At 51.7% G+C, this 21,984-nt stretch overlaps 1 protein-coding gene and 1 long non-coding RNA gene across 3 annotated transcripts in view; one reads left to right on the top strand and one right to left on the bottom strand.

The window, feature by feature from the left end:
• The window catches only part of TESC (tescalcin), a 61,534-nt gene extending 52,500 nt beyond the window's left edge, over window positions 1-9,034 (bottom strand). For both annotated transcript variants that reach the window (XM_021922999.2, XM_003907219.3), the window contains exon 1: window positions 8,757-9,034. In XM_021922999.2, the coding sequence (XP_021778691.1) occupies window positions 8,757-8,814 (58 nt within the window). In that variant the 5' untranslated portion in view covers window positions 8,815-9,034. The remainder of the gene's footprint in view (window positions 1-8,756) is intronic.
• Window positions 3,433-5,939, top strand: LOC108581135. Its single transcript, XR_004176214.1, has 3 exons — window positions 3,433-3,516; window positions 3,988-4,152; window positions 5,820-5,939. It is a non-coding gene; the product is annotated as an uncharacterized LOC108581135 (long non-coding RNA).
• Window positions 9,035-21,984: the final 12,950 nt, after the last annotated feature.

Genomic DNA, 21,984 nt, shown 5'->3' on the forward strand with positions numbered 1-21,984 from the left:
AGGCTCAGGGAGGCAGAGTGCCTTGCCTAGACAGTAAGAGGCAACACCATGGTATAAACCCACATCTATCTGCTGGAAAAGGACAGGTGGTGAGAAGCCACTTGTATGCCACAGTGGGACTCTGGCTGAGGTCCTCGGGGAATGCAGGCAAGGGCAAGACAGGGGACCCCCTTAGAACTACCAGGTGGGTGAGGCCAGAAAGTGCTGGGTATTTGCTCAGGGTTCTCTGAACACTGGGATCTTGGCATAGGTGCTCAGGAGGAGCTTAGGGAACCCTCTTCCAACCTCAGCACGTGGGACAAGCTGGCCTCTACAGCCCCCCTTTGGGGACTGCTGTCTCCGGTCTGGCCACCTGCCCTCCCTCCTGGAGGCACCTGGGCCCTGAGACCTCCGCTGACCTGCCAGGGAGCAGTGCCAACATCGGAAGGCTTGCTCCTGACAGAGTGCCGGTCTGCAAAGGTCACACCGCTGGGACGACAAAGAGTCTTTATGTTCTAGTGCTCCGTGGCCGCCACCACCAGCGGAAATCACCCACTCGACCTTCTGGTTTTATAAATTAATAATTAAGCTGGAGCAGGCAATAGGAAGGCTGGCAGGACCAGGGGTGCCCAGGCCCTCACCCTGTACAGTCACACCAGCATGGACAAAAGAACAAAAGAGGCCCTGACTTTTCTTCCCAGAACCATGGGCCCTTCTGAGCTGAAAACACCTCATTCCCTCAGCTTGAGATAACAGATCCTAACGTGCTTTGCAAAGGGAAGAGCATCTTATCAACACCCAGGGTATTCTGTTTGTCTTACTGGGCCGTATGGCGTGTCTGAGCGTTGATTAAATTTCCACGATGCATTCTGGAGACCATTAACTCACAAAAGCATATCCTGCCAGGGTGGTGGTAGGGGAGGCAAGAAAGATGCAGCAGGGATCTAATTACCGCTAACCTGCAGAGCGAGGAGGTCTTGGAGAGGACTGCCAGTGGCTTGCACAGAGAAAACACAAATTCTTCTGAAACAGACCTGAGCCACCCAGTGAGACCCTAGGAAACAGATGGGGCAGCACCCTCCTGCCTCTTCCTCCCAGCCGTGGTCCCCATTCCCCTCCCACTGCCCACTACTAAGCTTGTTCTCCCCAGGGGCAGCCCACCTAGATTCTAAAACTTTCCACATCACCCAGAACCAATCCTATCTGCCTCAAGGTCCAGTTCTCCCCTTGCCAACTTGGTAAACAATGTGTGGAACTCTACTGAGGAGGTTGTGGGGTAACAGCATGGCCTGCCCCGGATCATACAGACGTGCGGACTCTCAGAATCTCAGTCCAGAACATGTGGGGTTCCCGGCATGCGGGAAAGGCGGTTTCTCCTGGCACTTGCAAATCCCACTAGAAGGCCTAGTTTTGAGTCTGGGTTCCCTACCCGGCAGCTAAGTGACCTTGGGCAGTCATTTCCTGTGTCCAAAACTCAGTTTGCCCATCTGTAAACTGGCAGCAATAGTCCCACCCTCAAAGGGCTTTTCAGCAGATCAGATGATTGACAAGTGCTCAAGAAAGAGCAGCTGTCGCCTCATTCACAGCGGGCTGTGGCTTTTAAGGAGCGGGACTGGTGGCTCAGAGAAGGACACGGCCTGGATGAGGCATTTGAGCAAAGTGGCACAGGACGGCTCCAGCGCCGGCGCAGCTCAGTGCAAACGGAACGCCAGCCTCCAGGGTCCTGCTCTGTGGCTGCTGCAGATGGTGAGCTGATGGGGGTCCAGGTGAACAGAATGAAAAATACCAGCACGGGCCAGAGCAGGCAGGTGCCTTTGGTTGATCCCCAGCCCTTTGGGAAGCTTCCACAGCAGGCCTTCTCCTGCAAGTTTCCCCTGTGAGCCCCCAGAGGGGAGAGCAGGGGAGGCCTGGAAGCCCCACCCAATCAAGGCAGAAAGGGTTCCAGAGGCTGGGGGTCCCATGATCCGGACCACTCTGTGGATGACTCCAGGCCGGGGCCCCCAGCTCCTGCCCCAGAGCTCAGAGCTCAGCATACAGGACTGGTCCTCCCCCGCCCCCGCCTCCATTTCATGGACACATTCATTCCGCCTCTGCTGAGGAGCCACTGTCTGAGGAGGGAGCCTGAGGTGGGAGGATCACTTGAGCCTGGGAGTTAGAGGCTGCAGTGAACTGTGATTGCACCACTATGCTCCAGCCTGGGCAACAGAACAGGGCCATCTCAAAAACAAATTAATTGTAAACAATCAATGAAAGCAATTATTTGAATCATTTTCTTACTGAGGCATGATTTGCATACAGTGGAAAACACTTCACTGTTTAGAGACTCTGATAAGGGCAGAGGGCCCTCCCCAGAGGCACTCAGACAATTCCATATCTTATTTCATGGAGTTCATGGACTCCCTGAAGATCCCAGGGGAAAAGCCACAACCAAGCCCAGAGGAAGAGAAAAGGCGCGGTGACTTTGGCTGGCTGGCTGTTCAGTTTTGGTGGATGACCCAACACTGTGGAGTTGGCTGGTCCACCCTGGCCCATCAGACCCTTCTTCCCGCTACGCTACAGTTGTTGTGGTGCTCCCCTGTCCCCCTTGAGCCCCTGAGCTTCTGGAGGGCAAGGAACGCATCTGGTCCACCCTGGTGGCGGAACACGGCTAATTGTGAATGAGCCAAGTCCACGGTCTGGGGCCACTTAAAGACTTTAGAACCAAGAAATATTGCCGGGGGGTGAGAATGCAGTGGAAAAACCAGCACCACCCCCACCAGCCACACTTGGCCACGTCAGTCCTCCCTGCCATCTCTAGTTCCTTCTCCAAATGAGATTAGACCAGGAATGGAATCTGACTCTCTACTTCTTTTTTTTGGAGACAGTCTCGCTCTGTCACCCAAGCTAGAGCACAGTGGCACTAACTCCTGGGCTCAAGTGAACCTCCTGCTTTGGCCTCCCAAAGTGCTGGGATTACAAGCATGAGCCTCTGCACCAGTCTGTGACTCTACTTCTCATTATGATGCCTGTGGCCTTGGGCAGTCACCTCCTCTCTTGAGCCTCAATGTCTGCATCTATAAAATGGGAAACCAACCGTGTTCCTGGGAGGATTCTATCAGCTACTGCGGATATGCTGCCTGGCTCAGCTGAACGTTTGGCAGATGTCACGCTCCCGAGAAACATTAGCTCTTACCATCATGAGGTCTGAACTCTAGGTCTGGAGATTTCTTTTTTTTTTTTTTCCTTTTCCTTCTGGCAGCTTCTTGGCATCAACATAGACATGCCTGAGGAGCTGTTCTGGAGCCTGAAGGGAAAAACAGACCCTTCACCTCTCTCAGAATCCTCCCTCTTATTATTTCCCTTCCAACTCTGGGAGCAGACACGGATAGGGGGACAGGAAGTGGGGCCACCTCCAGGCCAGCTCAAGGTGGTGAAGGACAACTGACTCAGGTGAATGATTCCCAAGGAGCGGCCCTCCTCTCAGTCAGGGCCCACTTTGCACCTCAGTCCACACACCAGACACCACTCGGCTCCTGTCACCAAGGGTGCATGGGGAAGGTGAGCTCAAACACACCCCCGGGACGCCTTCGCTCCGGCTTTTCATATGAATCTTAACAATCTAGATGTGAGCTTTCTTGGCTCAGAACGGATTCCTGGGAATACTCGTTTCTGGTTTAAAGCAATCAATGAGACTCTAACAGGCAGGAAGAAGGAAGGTGGGCACACAGACCTAATGATGCCCTGTGTGGGCGCACTGCTGCTCAGGCATATTTTTGGTGGGGCTGGCTCAGTGCTGATGCCAAAAGGGTTCATTGTGAAGGGAGGGAACCGGAGATGCTGGGAGGGCTGGCAGCCGAGGACAGCTGGTGAGGGTGGCACTGGGTTTTCCACCGGCTGCCTGTTCCTGAACAATATACCTTGAGTTTTAAAGTCCCCAGGGACGGCGCCCCTTTAACGTGAGCCTCTTGTGTTCTCACCGAACCACCAAGTGCACACAAAGGTGAACAAGACACGTTCTTTCTGCTCTAGGGAGTTCCAAGTTTTGAGGGGGTGGCAGGTGACAGAGCTGACAAGTATAACACGGTGTGATGCCTGCTATTGCGGAGGGAAGGAAGGAGCTCCAGGAGGCCTGAGGATGGGTGTTTAACCCTTAAAGGTTGGATGGAGAGATGGCTTTCTGGATGGGAGCAGCAGGTAAGCCAACCCCTGAATGATAATGAGCATTCGTTTCATAAAGAGACAGGGTTAAGGGTGTGCATGGTGGCTCACGCCTGTAATCCCAGAAATTTGGGAGGCAGAGGCGGGTGGATCACTTAAGGTCAGGAGTTTCAGACCAGCCTGGCCAACATGGTGAAACCCTGTCTCTACTAAAAATACAAAAATTAGCTGGGCATGGGGGCAGGTGCCTGTAATCCCAGCTACTCACAAGGCTGAGGCAGGAGAATTGCTTGAACCCAAGAGGCGGAGGTTTCAGTGAGCTGAGATCATGCCGCTGCACTCCAACTTGGGCAACAAAGGTGAAACTTCATCTCAAAAAAAAAAAAAAAAAAAAAAAAAAAAAAAAGAGAGCGAGAGAGAGACAAGGTTAAGAGGAAAGGTTTGAGTTTGTTTTTTCTTTTTTTTTCAGACAGCGTTCACTCTGTTGCCCAGGCTAGAGGACAGTGGCATGATCTCAGCTCACCGCAACCTCCACCACCCAGGTTCAAGCGATTCTCCTACCTGAGCCTCCCGAATAGCTGGGATTACAGGCCTCTGCCACCGTGCACAGCTAATTTTTGTAGTTTTAATAGAGATGGGGTTTCACCATTTTGGCCAGGCTGGTCTTGAACTCCTGACCTCATGATCCACCTGCCTCGGCCTCTGAAAGTACTGGGATTATAGGCGTGAGCCACCATGCCTGGCCTAACCTTGCCCTGGGTGGAGACAGAGAAAGGCTCCCACAAAGGCTCCCATATGTAAACATCTAATTGTGTACATCAAATGAAAACAGTGCTCCAGGCAGAGGAACAGCTTTTGTGCAAAGGCCTGAAGGTGAGAAAAAATACGGGCAGTCTTTTTCTACTCCTCCTTGGTTCCTAGAAATTCAAGTGGCAACTATACACAGTGAAAGCATGCTGGCAGTAAGAAAGCAGCCTTGGGGCCAGGCATGGTGGCTCATGCCTGTAACTCCAGTGCTTTCAGGAGGCTGAAGTGGGAGGACTGCTTTGAGGCCAGGAATTTGAGACTAGCCTGGTCAACATGACAGGACCTCTGTCTCTGCAAAAAAATTTAAAATTAGCTGGTGTGGTGGCACACACCTGTAGTCGTAGCTACTGGGAAGGCTGAGGCAGGAGGATCGCTGGAGCCCAGGAGGAGTTCGAGGTTGTGGTGAGCTTGATCAGGCTCCTTGCACTCTAGCCTGGGTGAGAGAGTGAGACCCTGCCTCAAAAACTAAAAATTAAAAAAATTTGTAAAAAAAGAAAGTGGACTTGGGGATCCTATGATCTCCAATTCCTCCACTTACCAGTTGTGGGACTGGAGGCAAGCTGGTTTACCTCTCTAAGCCTCAGTTTCCTCACCTGTAAAATGGCCCTAACACCGCCTTCCTGGGGGATCATTACTATAAAAAGAGTGTCATGCAGGGAGCGCCAGCGTGGAGCCTCATGCTCAGCAGGTGCTTGGGGAATTATGTTCATTATCACCATCCTCAGCCTGACTCTGGTCCTTTCTGGATGGTGTCTTCAGAAAGGGACCAAGCTGATTCCTCCCCAGGAAGTCAGGGGTCATCATGGTCCTCAGGGAGGCAGGGAGAGTCAGTAGCCCTGGGGACTCAGCCTGTCCTCTGGCCATCTTACCCTGAGGCTCTTCTCCCTTCTTCTCAGGGAAGATTCCCAAGGGAACAGCCTTGGAGGAAGGGACCTGCCTGACCCACTGGGTCTCTGGGAGCTGACGTTCCCATGCCAAGCCAATCGCGTCGCATACATACGTACGTAACCTTATTGAATCCATACAACTACTTCAGGATCCAGGTGATGATACTGAGGCTCAGAGAGGTAAAATGATTTGCCCAAGGTCATGTAGCTGGGAGAGGTGGGACCAAGATTCAACTCTCAGCTATGGTTCGGAGTGACCAGGACATACAAGGGTGTTTAAAGCATAGTCAATAACAAACATGTACACGTGTTTGGTCTAACTACTTCACATATATTAACTCACTTAATCCTTCCCAACAACTTCAAGGGAGGTACTATGACTATGCCCATTTTATAGTAGATAAAACTGAGGCTCAGAGAGCATAAGTGACTTGGCCAAGGTACCTGGCAAGGCCCTTGAAGCCAGGCTCCTGCCACAGCCTGAACCCTGACGACAGCTGTGTCCTCATCTCATGTATTCTCATTTACTGTTGCTGGCTTGTCCCTGACACAGGGCCTCTGCATTCGAAGTCCCCTCAGCCCGAGATGCCCTTTCCACTGATTTGCACACCCCTGGCTCATTCTTACTTGAATTTCTGTCCCATTATCACCTCCTGAGGGAGGCCCTCCGGATCCACCCTAAAGCTCCATTCTCAAGCCACCCTGCTATGCCTCGTTCACAGTTTAACACCTGTGGGGCGTTTTGTTTACTGTGTGTCCCCCTCCAGGAACAGCAGCCTCTCTGAGTCATCTCTAAATCCCCAGCCCCTGGTCTATAAATATTTGCTAAGTGGGTAAAAGTGACCGAATTATGCAGTCGCTTTCAGAGGAGGACCAGGGGCAACTTTCCACCTACCTAAAGTTCCACCTGCCTACTCTGGTCTAACGTCAGAACCTCCTCTCTGACCCTCTCCATCTCCCTTGGGTTATGAAATCTGAGCTCTGGGCAGCAAGAAGGGAAGCCGCTGCAGCTACATCTAGGAAGGTTACAGAGCAGGAACACAGCATCTCTCATCCCCGTGGGAGGCTGGACCCAGGAAACTGACAAGACTCCCAGCATGCTCTGCAGCCCTTCCTCCGTGTCAAACCCACAACCGGGCGCAATTCCCGAGTGTCCCGTGGGCTGCCGGAGAGCCCACCCCTCCAGCGGGGATCCCAGCCACAGAGAATGCCCACTGACATCCATCCAGATTCAAAGCAGTGGGAGGCTAGGAAAGGGCACGTGAGAAATAATAAAACCAGGGAAGATCCAAGCAAGCAAGAGCTAGAGGAATCCCTCCTTTCTCTCTCACATTAGTCTTTGGATTGAAGTGCATAAAACTTTTTAAGAAAAATATTCAACAGAGTTCAAAATGAACATATAAAAACGTTTACAGAGAAAAAGCTCACCCTCCCTTCATCCTTTCCACTCCCCCCCGCAACCCCCACCAAGTATATATTAGTACTTCCTGGTGGATTCTTCCCGTTTGCAAATATAGCAATTACAAATGTATACTCTTATTTTCCCCTCTTTTTACATTTTCTATTTCTTTTTACTTTGCAGCTCCAGCTCAAAGGATCCTTTTTTAAAAAACAGATAAAAGGGTACCATATTATATATGCTGAGCCACACCTTTTACTTCTCTAGTTGGATATAATTCTATATTTCTACACACACACACAGATATAGATGTATAAGTGCATGCATACACACAGCAGTTATTAATGGTTTTCTGCAATTTTCATCCAGTTCTCCTGGAAAGGGGTATTTAGATTGGGGGGTCAAGAGGGGTTGCTTTTCAGCTGACACACAAACAGCTGGGCCACCCTCTCTTGGTGATCAATACTGGACGCTGGTTCTCTGCACTTGAAGCAGATGCCAGGAGCTAGCTCTTTCCCAAAATATCTGCAGCTCCCATTTCCTGAGCGTCTACCAGGTACTAGGAGAACTCTTACAACAGAGAAGGAAAGCTGAGAATCAGAGAGGTAAAGTGACTAGCCCAAGGTCACACAGCCAGGAAGTGGAGCTGGCAGGGTTCACAGCCAGTCTGTCCCTCGCCAAAGCCGGTTTGTCCCCACAGCTGGCCCCCGCGGTCTCCAGTCCCCACCCTGGTCCACAGTCGGAGGCAGAACCGGCCACGCCGAGGTCAGGACCCAGGGCCAAGTCCCCAGCCCGGCTGAACTCGGCGGACAAGCGCTTTCTCCGCCATTTCCCTGCGGGCAGCTCGGCCCGGCCTCCCAGGGCGCCCCGCCCCCGGGCCGATGCGGGGTGCGCAGCCTTTGCTGGCTCCGGGAGACCCAGCGAACTCAGGCGAGGACGCCAGGCTCCGGGCAAAGTGCTCTGCGGCCGCTGCCTAGCTAAAGCCTCCCAGCCACCCGCGGGGATGAGGCCGCCTGAACCCATTTTACAGATGCGAGGACGAAAGCAGGCGCGGAGAGCCGGCTGTCCTGCCTAAGGTCACCCGGCCGGGGACTGTCGGAGCCCGGTTCCCACCCGGGTCCGCTGACTTCAAAACTTTCCGCTCCTGCGCTCCCGAATGCACACGACTCTCAGGTGCGGGGCGCGCGCACCAGCCGGGCTGCCTGAGGCGCTTGCCCGACCGGCCCGAGGCACCTGCCCAACGCTTAGGAAGCCTGGGCCCCGCTCCCTCCCCGGTCCGCAGTCCCCCGGCCAGGGAGTTCCTGGGCCAGTCCGAGGCTGAGCGGCTGCGGCACTGAGCATCGTCGCGCAGGTCCTCGCCGCCACCGCTTGTCTCCTAGTCTGCGAAGTGGCCGGCGGGGACCCATTTGAAAGAGGAGGAGACTGAGGCGCAGAGAGGGCCCGCCACTGGCCCAAGGTCACACAGCGCGGCGGCGGGCCGGGGCCCCCAACAGTGGCCGTTCGGAGGTCCCGCCCGGGTCCCCGCGCCGCCCCCCGCAGGTACTCACAGCCGGTCTTGCCCTCGAGCTCCCGCACCTCCTCAGACGCGGAGTGGGCAGCGCCCATGGTGGCCGCGGCGGGGGCCCCGGGGCGCGCGTCCCTCTCAGGCCCCGCACTGGCCTTGGCTTCCCAGCGGCGGGACTGGCCGCGGGACTGGCCGCGGGACTGGCCTCGGGTCCGGACGCCGGCGAAGGCTCGGAGCCGCGGGTTCCGCGTGGGGCCGGAGCGCGGCCTCTTATAACGGCGGAGGGCGGCGCGCCGCGGTCCTAGCGCACGCCGGTTTCGCGCACTGCGCGGCTGGGGGAGCGCCCAGCCCTGGCCAGGAAACCGCCGGGAAGGGGACCCTGGAGCTCACCGTTCTGGGTTCCCAGTCCGCGCAGCAGCGGCCACGTACCTCGCCCCTTCCGCACCCCTGCTGGATCTGAAAGGAAACAGGTGTGAGCAAAGTTGGGTGCGTGGGTAGGAGGGGTGGGACCCCTGGGAGGTGTTATGCCCACTCCCAACCCATCCCACCTTACATCCTCCAGCTCTCAGGAGGGAAACTCCACCTAGATAGTCAAGGAAGAGAGCGAGCATGAATTAAATCTATGGAGAACAACAGTAATTATAATCCTATTTGAAAGTGCACCATGCGCTTTCGTTTATTCCAGGAAAGCCCCAGCACCCTTCTGAGGTGAACACACCCACGTGGCGGCCCTTGTGGGCCCTGCACAGGCCGGCAGCTGAGGGGCACCTCAAACTGCAGGAGCGGGCTGGGCGCGGTGGCTCACGCCTGTAATCCCAGCACTTTGGGAGGCCAAGGCGGGCGGATCACTTGAGCTGGTGAGTTGGAGACCACCCTGGCCAACACGGTGAAACCCCGTCTCTACTAAAAACACAAAAATTAGCCAGGCTCGGTGGCACATGCCTGTAATCCCAGCTACTCCGGAGGCTAAGGCAGGAGAATCACTTGCACCTGGAAGGCAGAGGTTGCAGTGAACTGAGATCTCACCACTGCGCTCCAGCCTGGGCAACGGAGCAAGACTCTGTCTCAAAAAAACAAAACAAAACAAAACAAAAAACTGCAGAAGCGGGCCCAGAAGGCTGCATTTGGGACAAACTGCTGGAGAGAGGGCAATGCTGGTGGTCCCCAGGCCCATTAGGGAAGTTCTGGGTTAAGATGGCTTAAGCGGTTGGCTCTCCATCCAGGTGGGGTGACTGGGGCCGATGCTGTTGCTTGTGTAACCTGATTCCTCCTCCTTAAGGATAAGTTAATGAGATGTCCACCAAAGGGCCTGGCATGGACACAGCACATGGCCACGGAGGCTGGTGGGCACTGTGGAATCTTGTGCCCTGGAGAGGCACACAGCCAGGGCAGAACATCAGGGTCAAGGCACTCCTGTTCTGAAGGTTATAGTAACAGTGCTTAGTAACACCACCATCAATGACTGTCAGGTATCAGGTCTGTTCTGGACATTAGGCTCTATGGTAAATGTTGGGGAGAAGGGGGACAGGGTAGGGGGCAGCAGTTTTTTGGTGCCCACAGAGGGGACTTGGGTGGACCTACCTCCATCAGTTTCACAGGCTGCTGGGACGGGGGCTGCTGAGAACTGCTGTTCATTCCTGCAGACTACAGGCTTAAGCCAAGGGTCACAGCCCTTTCCAGGGGCAGGAGGTGACTTTCAGAGCCCGAGGTGGAGGGTGGGGGTTGGTCCTAAAACCTCCTAGAGCAGCAGAATCAGCCCCTTCCTGGTTGCAAATCCAGCTTTTGGCCAGGTGCAGTGGTTCCTGTCTGTAATCTCACCACTTTGGGAGGCTGAGACGGGAGGATTGAGCCCAGGAGTTTGAGACCAGCCTGGGCAACATAGCAAGACCCCGGCTTTACCAAAAATTAAAACTTTTTAAAAATGAGCTGGGCACAATGGTGTGTGCCTGAAGTCCCAGCTACTTGGGAGGATGAGGCAGGAGGATCGCTTGAGCCCAGTAGTTAGAGGCCGCAGTGAGCTATGATTGCACCACTGCACTCCAGCCCAGGCAACAAAGCGAGACCCTGTCTCTAAAACGGAAAATCCAGCTTCCCCTTACACTGCCTGTCTGCAGCTAAGGCAGCACCTGCAATCTGCATTTTAAAGCACTCTCCAGAGGGCAGTGCAAGACCTGATCAAGGTGGAAAGAGTTGGCTGTGGGGCATCAACTGGTCTGAGCTGGCTGGACAGCTGATCTAGGGACTGCATTTCGGGTTAGAAGGATTCTGGAAACAGGCCTCTGGGATCAGGAAAAGGAGCCTCAGTACTCCCTGAAAGTTCTGAGCCTCTGAGCCAGCCCATTACTTACAGCTGCTGGGAGCAATTTTATTCCAACTTAAAATGTCAGTTCCTGGAATTTTATTATATTAAACTAGTCAAGGATTAAATGATGGAGCTGTCTGATGTAGGGGATAGGAAATGGCATTCTCTGGACATCAGCCCCTCCTGCTTGGCACAGTTGCTCCAGTGGGGACAAAAGCCCTGGGACAAGGAGAGGGGCACATGGCTTCACACTGTCCCTTGGTAATCTTGAGGAAGCTCCTGGTATCTAGGATGAAGGGAGCCTGTCCTACCAGATCACCTGTCTACGCTGACCCACTGACTGCTGTTAGCTACTAGACAAGCACTTGTACTTGTTCCTTTTGCCTGAAACTCTCTTCCACTCCTGCTTCCTCTTCAGACCTCAGTGGAAACTCACATCCTCAGGGAGGCCTTCTCAAAGTCTTCATCCCCTTTCCTGGGTCCACAGCCAAACAAGCCACCATCACCAGCCAGCAGGGAGCTGGGAAGGAGGAAGTCTTGCGAGGATGACACAGGAGGATTTATTCCTAATTGCAGGGCTCGGAGAAGTAATCAGGAGATCCTTGGAGCAGCACGAAGGCAGAAAAAACCAAGGCACAATTTATGCATTCGTTCAATCATTTATTCATTGCACATTTATTGAGCACCTACTACGTTCAGGGCTCTGGCTGGGTCCTGGAGCCACAGCCAGGAATAAGATGTCACCTTCACTCCTGAGGAACTCCTGGTGGGGTGAGGAGACAGACATAGGGGCAGTAACAAATCTGATGGGTAAACAAGGGTTGATGTGATGGAGCCCACAGAGAGATGGAATGTTCAAACCAGAACGGGCCCCTGGAGAGACTCTGTCATCCCTAAAGCTGAGCTTCAGGAAGTCCAGGACTGTCCCCAACTGTGGTCCCGAAGGGATACAGCAAAGCCAAATTCTTGGTGGACAGACGTCTCTGCGTGGGCCTCTGCAGTGGCACCCACCATCTGCCCGGGCTCTGCCCTCCTCTGGCAATGATGCGCACATCGCAGGGCGCCCTCCACACAAAGCCAGCTGCTGCCTGTTCCAGGATGTCATGGCTTTCATTCAAATCTACCAGTGGCTCTGCAGGCGTCAACAAAGCAAGAAGCAAGAGTGAGGTCTGCAGCTTTGCATGGGGTCTGGCCAGGGCTCAATGGATTTTTTTGTCTGGAGCCCTGGAAGAGGGGCACCCCGTGGGGGGCGAGCTTTATCCCCCACAATAACACAGCATGACTTTTGGAGCACTGGGAAACACTTCAGTCACCAGGCAACTGCATCTTTTCTCCCAGAGGACCTTCTCCCGGAGGAGCTGATTAAAAGTGGTGGCTGCAATTCATATAGCTGGTCCTTGTGAAGCCACAAAGGGCAGCTAAGCCCGGAGATAGCCAAGACGGTCTTCACTTGACTCTCCCACCTTCCTGTCAAAGAGGGCTATGAAACCATACTTGGGCAAGTTAATCTCTCTCATCCTCAGTTTCCCCATCTGCAAAGTGGCAATAACATTGTGAGGGTTAAATGCAGATTCATATACGTAAGGTGATTCATATATGTAAGGTGATTGTGAAGGTTAAATGCAGATTCATATATGTAACATTGTAAGGGTTAAATGCAGATTCATATACGGAAGGTGCTTAATACTGCCTGACACAGTAAGTGCGAGCCAGTGGTGAGCTGGTAAACAAGTTCTCTGAAAAGGGCAGGAGGGGAGGAAGTCCTAATCTGCAGCAGTTGCCAATTTCTGTGTGTAAATACTCCTACCATAGTCAATTTCAAGTTACTGATAATTTAACAATAGGCTTGCAAAATCTCTGAATTTTGTTTTTTAGATACGTGGTCTCACTATGTTGCTCAGGCTAGCGTTGAACTCCTGGGCTCAGAGGATCCTCCTGCTTCAGCTTTCCAGGTAGCTGCGAATACAGGCATGCGCCACCATGCCCGGCTTAAAATCCCTGAATATTTAACCATTTGCTCTTGCAAGTCAGTCAAGACCAGGAAACTACTACCCAGTTGACTGCCATATGTTCGTTTACTTGTTCATGCATTCACTATTGAGTGCCAGGAGTTTGGACACTACAGTGAAGGAGACAGTCCCTGACCTCAGGGATCCCAAAGTCTGCAAGGAAAGAGATGTGAACAGAACATGGTGTGCTAGCTGGTACCAGTCGCTGCAGGGGCCTGGAGGAGAGGCACCCAGCATATCCCCATTTTATTGATAGAAAAACCAAGATGTTCCCAAAGGATTATAAACCAGAATCAGAGCATAGACTTGAAGGTGTCTGAAGAGCAGTTTCTGTAACTCACCTATCCCTTCTAATGGTTTAGCTTGGAGCAACTCCCAAGGCATGGTAATGTTCCAGGAGCAACATGACATTTTTCTTAGCATTTGGGCCACTGACCAAGAGATTTATGGGGACTCCAAGTACCATTGAGACCTCCTTTGCAAAAATTATAACAGAAAGTTATGACACTGAGAGAGATTTGATTTCACCAACCCTCATCTTGCCTCGAACCTCCAAAATGCCCTTGATCGTTCCTGGGCTTGAGCCAAGCTAACTTTGGGATAAATTTAATTTATAGTTTAAATTATAATAGCCCTTCCCCAAAACTAAGCCACCTTCATAAAACTAATGAAAAGCTACCAGGTAGCCGGGCACAGTGGCTTAAGCTTGAAATCCCAGCACTTTGAGAGGCTGAAGTGGGAGGATCGCTTGAGCCAGGAGTTCAAGACTAGCCTGGGCAACATAGTGAGATCCTGCCTCTACAAAAAAATAAAAAATTAGTTGTACATGATGGCACGTGCCTTTGGTCCCAGCTACTCAGGAGACTGAAGTGAGAGGATCACTTGAGCCCAGGAGTTTTAAGCTGCAGTGAGCCATGGTCACACCACTGTGTTCCTGCCTGGGGGATAGAGTAAGAATCTGTCTCTTTAAAAAAATGAAAAGGAAAGGACACCAGGTTAGGAGGATGAGAGGGGCCTGAATTCCACTAAGACGCAGGTGTAGTTAAATGACAACCAGCCGTTATTCCAGAGGACACAAGATTTGCAACTGCCCCAATTCACTATTGTGGAACCTAAGATTAGCCTTTTGAGATGTCTTTTCCTGCATTTCTGATGACCGGATGGTCCCACCCAGACCCTCAACTCTTAGCTCAGCCTGTCCTATGGCCCCCACCCAGAAGTGGACTCGGTGCACAAGGACCATTTTCCACATCCCTATGACTGCATCCCCAACCAATCAGCAGCCCCCATTCCCCTAGCCCCCTGCCTGCCAAACTATCCTTTAAGAACCCTAGCCTCCAAATTTTTCAGATTGATTTGATTTGACACAGGATGGCCAGCTTCGTGTCAATTAAGCTCTTTCTTTATTGCAATGCCATCGTCTCAGTGTATTGGTTTTTGTCTGTGCAGCGGGCAGGAGGAACTCATCAGGTGGTTACATCATCTTGCTTGGCCTCTTAGTGAAGACTGCACCTAAACCACATCAAACAAGCAATGTGTGGTGATGCTCTCATAAAATAGGTCCAGGGAGTGGGAGACCGCACAGGTGGCCCGCGTCAGTGATTTGGCTCTAACACAGATGCTTTTTCTCATAAGATCATTCAGGCTCCTTAGGTTGGTTTCATATGTCTCTTGGTTTTCGTGTCAATGGGATCAGAGATTCATCCGCAATTTGCATTTTGAAATTAAAGTTATCGTTTTGATTTTCTTTTGAACAATCTTTTCTCCCCTGAGGCACCCTGAAGTTCCCCCGTAGCTGTGGGCACGCTATCGGAGATAGATTCAGATCTGAGTTGAATCCTGACTGCCCGCTCTCTGGCTGTGTACCATTGGGTTGGTTACATTGCAACTGCAAACCTCAATGTCTTCATCGGTATAATAGGCCTCACAATCCCATCACTGAAGAGTCGGAACAAGGGTGAAATGGCTGGCATAGAGCACACCCTTCCCAACTGTCTGTTCCTTTTTTTTTTGGTGGGGGGTAGTTGAATATCAAGGACTTTATAGCCAGCCTGACTCTCCTGTCTCTTCTAGCCTCCCGTCCCTCCCGGCCCCGTGACTCCCAGTGCGACACATCAATGAAACTCACACTCAAATCTCTGTCTGGCTCCCAGTTCTTACAGAATCAGGTTTCGTCTTGGGAGAATGATCACAGCAAGGGGGTTTTAGAATAGTTCCTTCTCTTCATTCTCTGAGAGCTTTAAACTCAACCTTAAGTTAGAAAATCACTCCTTGCCCCTTCCTGGGTGGCACAATCACTGCTGTCACCAACATCGTTGCCTCAGCCCATGGCTGGAGCTGAGTGGCCCAGACCTCAGAGGGACGCTGCCCCATAGGGAGGCAGGCTGGCTGCCTAAAAATAGGAGAAGGAGACTGGGGCTCTTGGGGAGGGCAGCTTGAACTTGTTTTTCTATTATTTATATAATTATAAATAGTGACCAATTACCAGAACTTGCAGGGGGCAGATGGACTGTTGTCCCTGGATGGGCTTCAAACTCTGCATTATTGTCCAAGAAACAAAGTTACCAACCAGAAAGAGGTAGCAAGCGCCCCAAATCTATTTTCACTTCACCCTTACTTTACCTCGAGCCTGGTGGGGGAGGCTGGGCAGGGGCCAGGGGGCTGGGAGCTGCCGAAGAAGACAGGAATAGTCAGCATTTGGAAGGCTCTGCTAGGGCCTCTTCTCAGGTAGAAATGCAACAGCCCCGGGTAGAGATGCTTTTGTTTCTTCATTTGTGATTTGGGGAGAGGCATCTTACACTATTAGACAGGACTGTGTGGCAGGCAGAACAGTGGCCCCCAAAGACGCCCACGTCCTAATCCCTGGAACCTGTGAATATGTTAGGTTATATGGCAAGAGGGAATTAAAGGAGCAGATGGAATGAAGGTTGCTAATCAGCTGACCCTGAGATGGGGGAGATTACCCTAGATTATCTGGGTGGGCCCAGTGTAATCACAAGAGTCCTTATATGTGAAAGAGGAAGGCAGGCTGGGCTCGGTGACTTGCACCTGTAATTCCAACACTTTGGGGGACTGAGGAGGGCAGATGGGTTGAGTCCAGGAGTTTGAGACCAACCTGGGCAACATGGTGAAACCCTGTATGTATAAAAAATTCAAAACAATTAGCCGGGCATTGGTAGTGCTTGCCTGTCGTCCCAGCTACTCAGGAGGCTGAGGTGAGAGGATCACCTAAGTCTGGGAGGCGGAGGCTGCAGTAAGCCATAATCATGCCAGTGCACTCCAGTCTGGGTGACAGAGTGAGACCCTGGCTCCAAACAAAACCAAACCAAATCAAAGAGGAAGGCATGAGGGTCAGAGTCAAGAGTGACGTGATATGAGAAAGACTCAATTGGCCTGTTTGAAGGTGGAGGAAGGGCACCAAGAAAGATAGGCAGGCTCTAAATGCTGGAAAATGCAAGAAAACACATTTTCCTCTAGAGCCTCTGGAAGGAACACAGCTCCCTGACACCTTGATCTTAGCCCAGCAAGACCCATTTTGGACTTCTGACCTCCAGAACCGTAAGATCATCTTTTTTTTTTTTTTTTGAGACGGAATCTCACTGTCTCCCAGGCTGGAGTGCAGTGGTGCAATCTTGGCTCGCTGCAACCTCTGCCTCCCAGGCTCAAGCAATTCTCCTGCCTCAGCCTCCCAAGTAGCTGGGATTACAGGCAGGCGCCACTGTACCCAGCTAATTTTTGTATTTTTAGTAGAGACAGGGATTCACCATGTTGCCCAGGCTGGTCTTGAACTCCTGACCTCAGGTGATCCACCTGCCTCGGCCTCCCAAAGTGCTGAGATTACAGGCGTGAGTTTTGTTTTTATAAGCCACTGACTTGGTATAATAATTTGTTGCAGCAGCAACAGGAAATGAATACACACACTGGGTTTGCCCTTGGAAAAATACAGTGCCAAGGAGACGGCGTTGACCAGACTGTCTTTCTACAAGGATGATTTTTTTTTTTTCTTGAGACAGGGTCTTACTCTGTTGCCCTGGCTGGAGTGCAGTGCCATGATCACAGCTCCCTGTAGCCTCAAACTCCTGGGCTCAAGCAATCCTCCTGTCCCAGTCTCCTGAGTAGCTGGGATTACAGGCGCACACCACCAAGCCTGGCTAATTTTTAAATATTTTGTAGAGACAGGGCCTCGCTATGTTGCCTACGCTGGTTTTGAACTCCTGGCCTCAAGCAGTCTGCCTCAGCTTCCCAAAGTACTGGGATTACAGGCATGAGCCATTGGCCCGGCCCTAGAGGGATGATTTAAGTTTTGTGTGCATGCAATCACCTTGGTTCTTATTTAAATTCAGATTCTAGGATCCAGGTGTTCTATCTCAGGAGGAATGCATTTCATTTTACTTTTTGTATTTTTATTGATATAGTAGCAAATATTTTGGGGACATATGATATTTTGATACATGTACACAATGTGTCATGATCAATCAAGTTAATTGGGATATGCATCACCTCATTTTTTTCTTTGTACTGAGAACGTTACAAATTTTCTCTTCTAGCTATTTTGAAATATAAATTACTGTTAACTATAATTCCCTATTTACTATCAGATTCCCTACTATCAAATACTAGAACTTATTGCTTCTATCTAACTGTAATTCTGGACCCATTACAGGAATGCTTTTTTTTCTTTTTTTCAAGACAGAGTCTTACTCTGTTGCCCAGGCTGGTATGATCTTAGCTTACTGCAACCTCCACCCCCAGGTTCAAACAATTCTCCTGCCTCAGCCTTCCAAGTAGCTGGGATTACAGGCACGTGTCACCATGTGCCTGTATTTTTAGTAGAGACAGGGTTTTGCCATGTTTGCCAGGCTGGTCTCAAACCCCTGACCTCAGGCGATCCACCTGCCTCAGCTTCTCATCTTAAAGTGCTAGGATTACAGGCATGAGCCACCAAGCCCGGCCGGTTTTTTTTTTTTTTTTTTTTTTTTTTTGAGATGAGCTCTTGCTCTGTTGCCCAGGCTGGAGTGCAGTGAGTGGTGCAGACAGGGCTCACTGCAACCCCAACCTCCTGAACAACTAGGACTAGAAGCACACCACCATGCCTGGCTAGTTTTTGTTTGTTTGTTTGAGACAGAGTCTCGCTATTTCACCCAGGCTGGAGTGCAGTGGCACGATCTTAGCTCTCTGCAAGCTCTGCCTCCCAGGTTCACACCATTCTCCCACCTCAGCCTCCCGAGTAACTGGGACTACAGGCGCCCGCCACTGCGCCCGGCTAATTTTTTTTTTTTTTTTTTTGTATTTTTAGTAGAGACGGAGCTTCACCGTGTTAGCCAGGATGGTCTCGATCTCCTGACCTCGTGATCCGCCCACCTCAGCCTCCCAAAGTGCTAGGATTACAGGCGTGAGCCACCGCGCCCAGCACCTGGCTAGTTTTTAAATTATGTGTAGAGATAAAGCCTCACTATGCTGCCCAGGCTGCTTGAACTCCTGGGCTCAAGCAATCCTCCTGCCTTGGCCTCCCAGAGTGTTAGGATTACAGGCGTGAGCCACTGTGCCCAGCCAGGAGTGCATTTTAAATGAGAACTCCAGGTGATTTTGATAGAGATGGTCTTGTATGTGTGTGTGTGTTGTAATGGCTTTGAGATGTTATTCACATACTGTGCCTCCATTTAAAGTGCGCAATTCAATGATTTTTCGTATCTTCGGAGTTATGCAGCCATCACTACAATCAATTTTAGAAAAATTTTGTCAGCCCCAAAAGAAACCCCATACTCCCTGTCACCCCTCAATTCCCCCATCCTCTCCGGTTTCTGGCAACCACTAATCTCTTCTGTCTCTGTGGATTTGCCTATTCTGGACATTACATATAAACGGAATCATACAATATGTGGCCATCTGTGTCTGGCTTCTTTCACTCAGCATAAGGTCTTCAAGATTCATCCACGCTGTAGCACCTGTCAGTGCTTCATTCCTTTTCATGACTAAGTAATATTCCACAGGTAGACCACATTTTGTTTATCCATTCACAGGTTGATGAACACTTGGGTTGATTCCACCTTTTGGCTCTTATGAATAGTGCTGCTGTGAACAGTACAGTACAAGGGTCTATTTGAGTCCCTGTTGACAACCCCATTTTGACACCCACGGACATAGTGCCTAGGGAGTCATTCATTCTCCTTTCTGTATTCATCACTTCCAGAGCACAGACAAGGGCCAGTGAGTACAGGGAATCACTGGACAAGGAGAGTCTATACATGCCAGTAACTGTACAGCTTCCCTCAAAGTATAACATGTAACTGTCATGGCCAAAGATAGAGGCTTGGGCAATTAATCACACTGTGTTGCCAGTGTGGAAACAGAGACTCATGGAAGCTCAATTCGCTTGAGTTCACATGGTCCACAGATGACACAGCCCTGCTGGGTCCAAGCCCCTGACCCGCGAAGCAGTGATACTTCTCACAGGTGCCTGTCTCCACTGGGGGTTACCTGGGTTACAGGAAGAAAGTGCGAGATCCCTTTCTTCCATCTGCTGAATCAGATGGCCACAATTTAGCTTCAAGTAATGACCGAGGAATTCCCCTTTGCAGAGTACTAAGCACTTTCTAGATTCTATGAACCTTGCTGCCTCCTAAGACAACACTACAGAATGTACATTCTTCACATCTCTGTTATGAGCACAAAGAACTGAGGCTTGGCAAAGCGACCCCAGGCTGCCACATTGGTTCTCAAATGGTTTTGTGCCATAGGATTCCTTGTGTAAAAGGGGCCCAGGAATCTGCATTTTAAGAAGGATTGGCCTGGCGTGGTGGCTCACGCCTGTAATCCCAGCACTCTGGGAGGCCGAGGTGGGTGGATCACCTGAGGTCAGGAGTTCAAGACCAGCCTGGCCAACATGGCAAAACCCTGTCTCTACTAAAAATACAAACACTAGCTGGGTGTGGTGGTGCACACCTGTAATCCCAGCTACTTGGGAGGCTGAGGTGGAAGAATTGTTCCAACCAGGAGGCAGGGGTTGCAGTGACCCAAGATCTCACCACTGCACTCCAGCCTGGGCGACAGAGTGAGACTCCATCTCAAAAAACAAAAAAATAAGGCCTGCACCGGGAAAGGGATGGTTGAGAACCCCCTTGGACTAAGACGCTACCTTCTCATGGCCTCACTGTCCCTGGACACCTGCAGGAACAGACTCCACACACAGGTGTAAAGAGGGAGATCCTTCCCACAGGGTCACCTCTGTGACCACAAAAGGGCACAGACCAGGAGGAAAAGCTATGACTTAGCTGTCCCCTCAACTGTCTGGCCTCCTAGCAGGCCCACACGTCCAGTGTGTTAGTAAGTGGCAGGGCTGGAACTGAACGCTGAGTTGGCCACCTTTGGGGACCATGAGCTGCCCCACAGGGCGATGCAACTGGCTGTGGAGCTGCGAGCCAATCTCAGCACCTCATTCACCCCAGCACCTCCCCAGCCAGGGAGGCCCAGCCCCAGCCATCTCCTCCCTCCCCCGCTTCCCTCCTGGGATGAGTGCAATTACCAGTGAGACCCAGCTGAGTGCCTGGGAGGCAGCGATGATAAATATATGTTGGGGTTCACAGTTGGTGCAGTTGATAATTTGGAGCTTACTCGGGAAAGCAGGCAGCAGGCACCTACCATTTTGACCAGCTGGGGCAGGCAGCCAGGGTGGGAGATGGTAGAGGTAAGAGGTGGGGCCCACGAGCCCTGAGGCCCCCCAGCCCTGTCTGACCACGCTGACTCAGCAGAGCTCAAAACCGACTCTCCGCTGACAAGGCAAGCGTGCTCTTCCCAGCTGGCCGCTCTCAGCTGTCTCTACAAACCCTCCCAGGAGGGCTGCGGACAGCAGACACGGGAACCACACCCGGCTTCCTACCTTCATACAGGAAAAAAGGAGTGGGATGTGAACAAAAGGTGGGAGGCTTCCCAGCTGCCCTTTAAGTAGAAGCTTCACCTGTGCCAAGAAGACCACGTGGTTAGTGGGTAGGGGAGAAAAATGCTTTGAGGGTTTCTGGGTCCCAGCTGCCTGCACGGACAGGTGGAAGTCCTGCAGCAGGTTCGTTGTTCTGACCTGATGTAGGACCCTTCAGGGGGAGGAAACCTGGAGAGTTCTCCCTCCCTCCTTTCCGTAGGAGCTGAACAGCTCAACTTCTACTAAAGTTGGGGAGCTCAAGGCAGGGCTGATGGATGAGTCCCTCAGAATTGGCTAGTTCTACCCTCTCGTTTCCTTTCCTTTTTTTTTTTTTTTCAGACAGAGTGTCACTGTGTTGCCCAGACTGGACTGCAGTGGTGGGAGCTCAGCTCACTGCAACCTCCACCTCCCAGGTTCAAGCAATTCTGCTTCAGCCTCCCAAGTAGCTGGGATTGCAGACGTGCGGCACCACGCCTGGCTAATTTTTTTGTTTTTAGTAGAGATGGGGTTTCACCATGTTGGCCATGCTGGTCTCAAACTCCTGACCTCAAGGGATCCACCCACCTTGGCAAAGCGCTGGGATTACAGATGTGAGCTATCATGCCTGGCACACCCTCTCATTTTCACAGAGGAAGAAACAGAAGCTCACAATGGTCACTTAGCAAGGATATAACTGGCTGGATCTAGATCAGGTCCTGAGACTGAGACAGGGGCACAGGGGGACTCTGCAAGGGTGGATTCGGTCAGGTTCTCCAGCATTGTGGTATGAAAAGGCAGGTTCCTGGCTGGGCGTGGTGGCTCACGCCTTTAATCCCAGCACTTTAGGAGGCCGAGGCAGGCAGATTACCTAAGGTCAAGAGTTCAAGACCAGCCTGGGGAACATGGTGAGACCCTGTCTCTATTAAAAATACAAAAATTAGTTGGGCATGGTGGTGTGCGCCTGTAATCTCAGCTACTTGGGAGGCCGAGGCAGAAGAATCGCATGAACCCAGGAGGCAGAGGTTGCAGTGAGCTGAGATCATGCCATTGCACTCCAGCCTGGGCGACA

Source organism: Papio anubis, chromosome 9 (genome assembly GCF_008728515.1).
Source record: "Papio anubis isolate 15944 chromosome 9, Panubis1.0, whole genome shotgun sequence".
In the NCBI taxonomy this organism is placed as follows: Eukaryota; Metazoa; Chordata; class Mammalia; order Primates; family Cercopithecidae; genus Papio; species Papio anubis.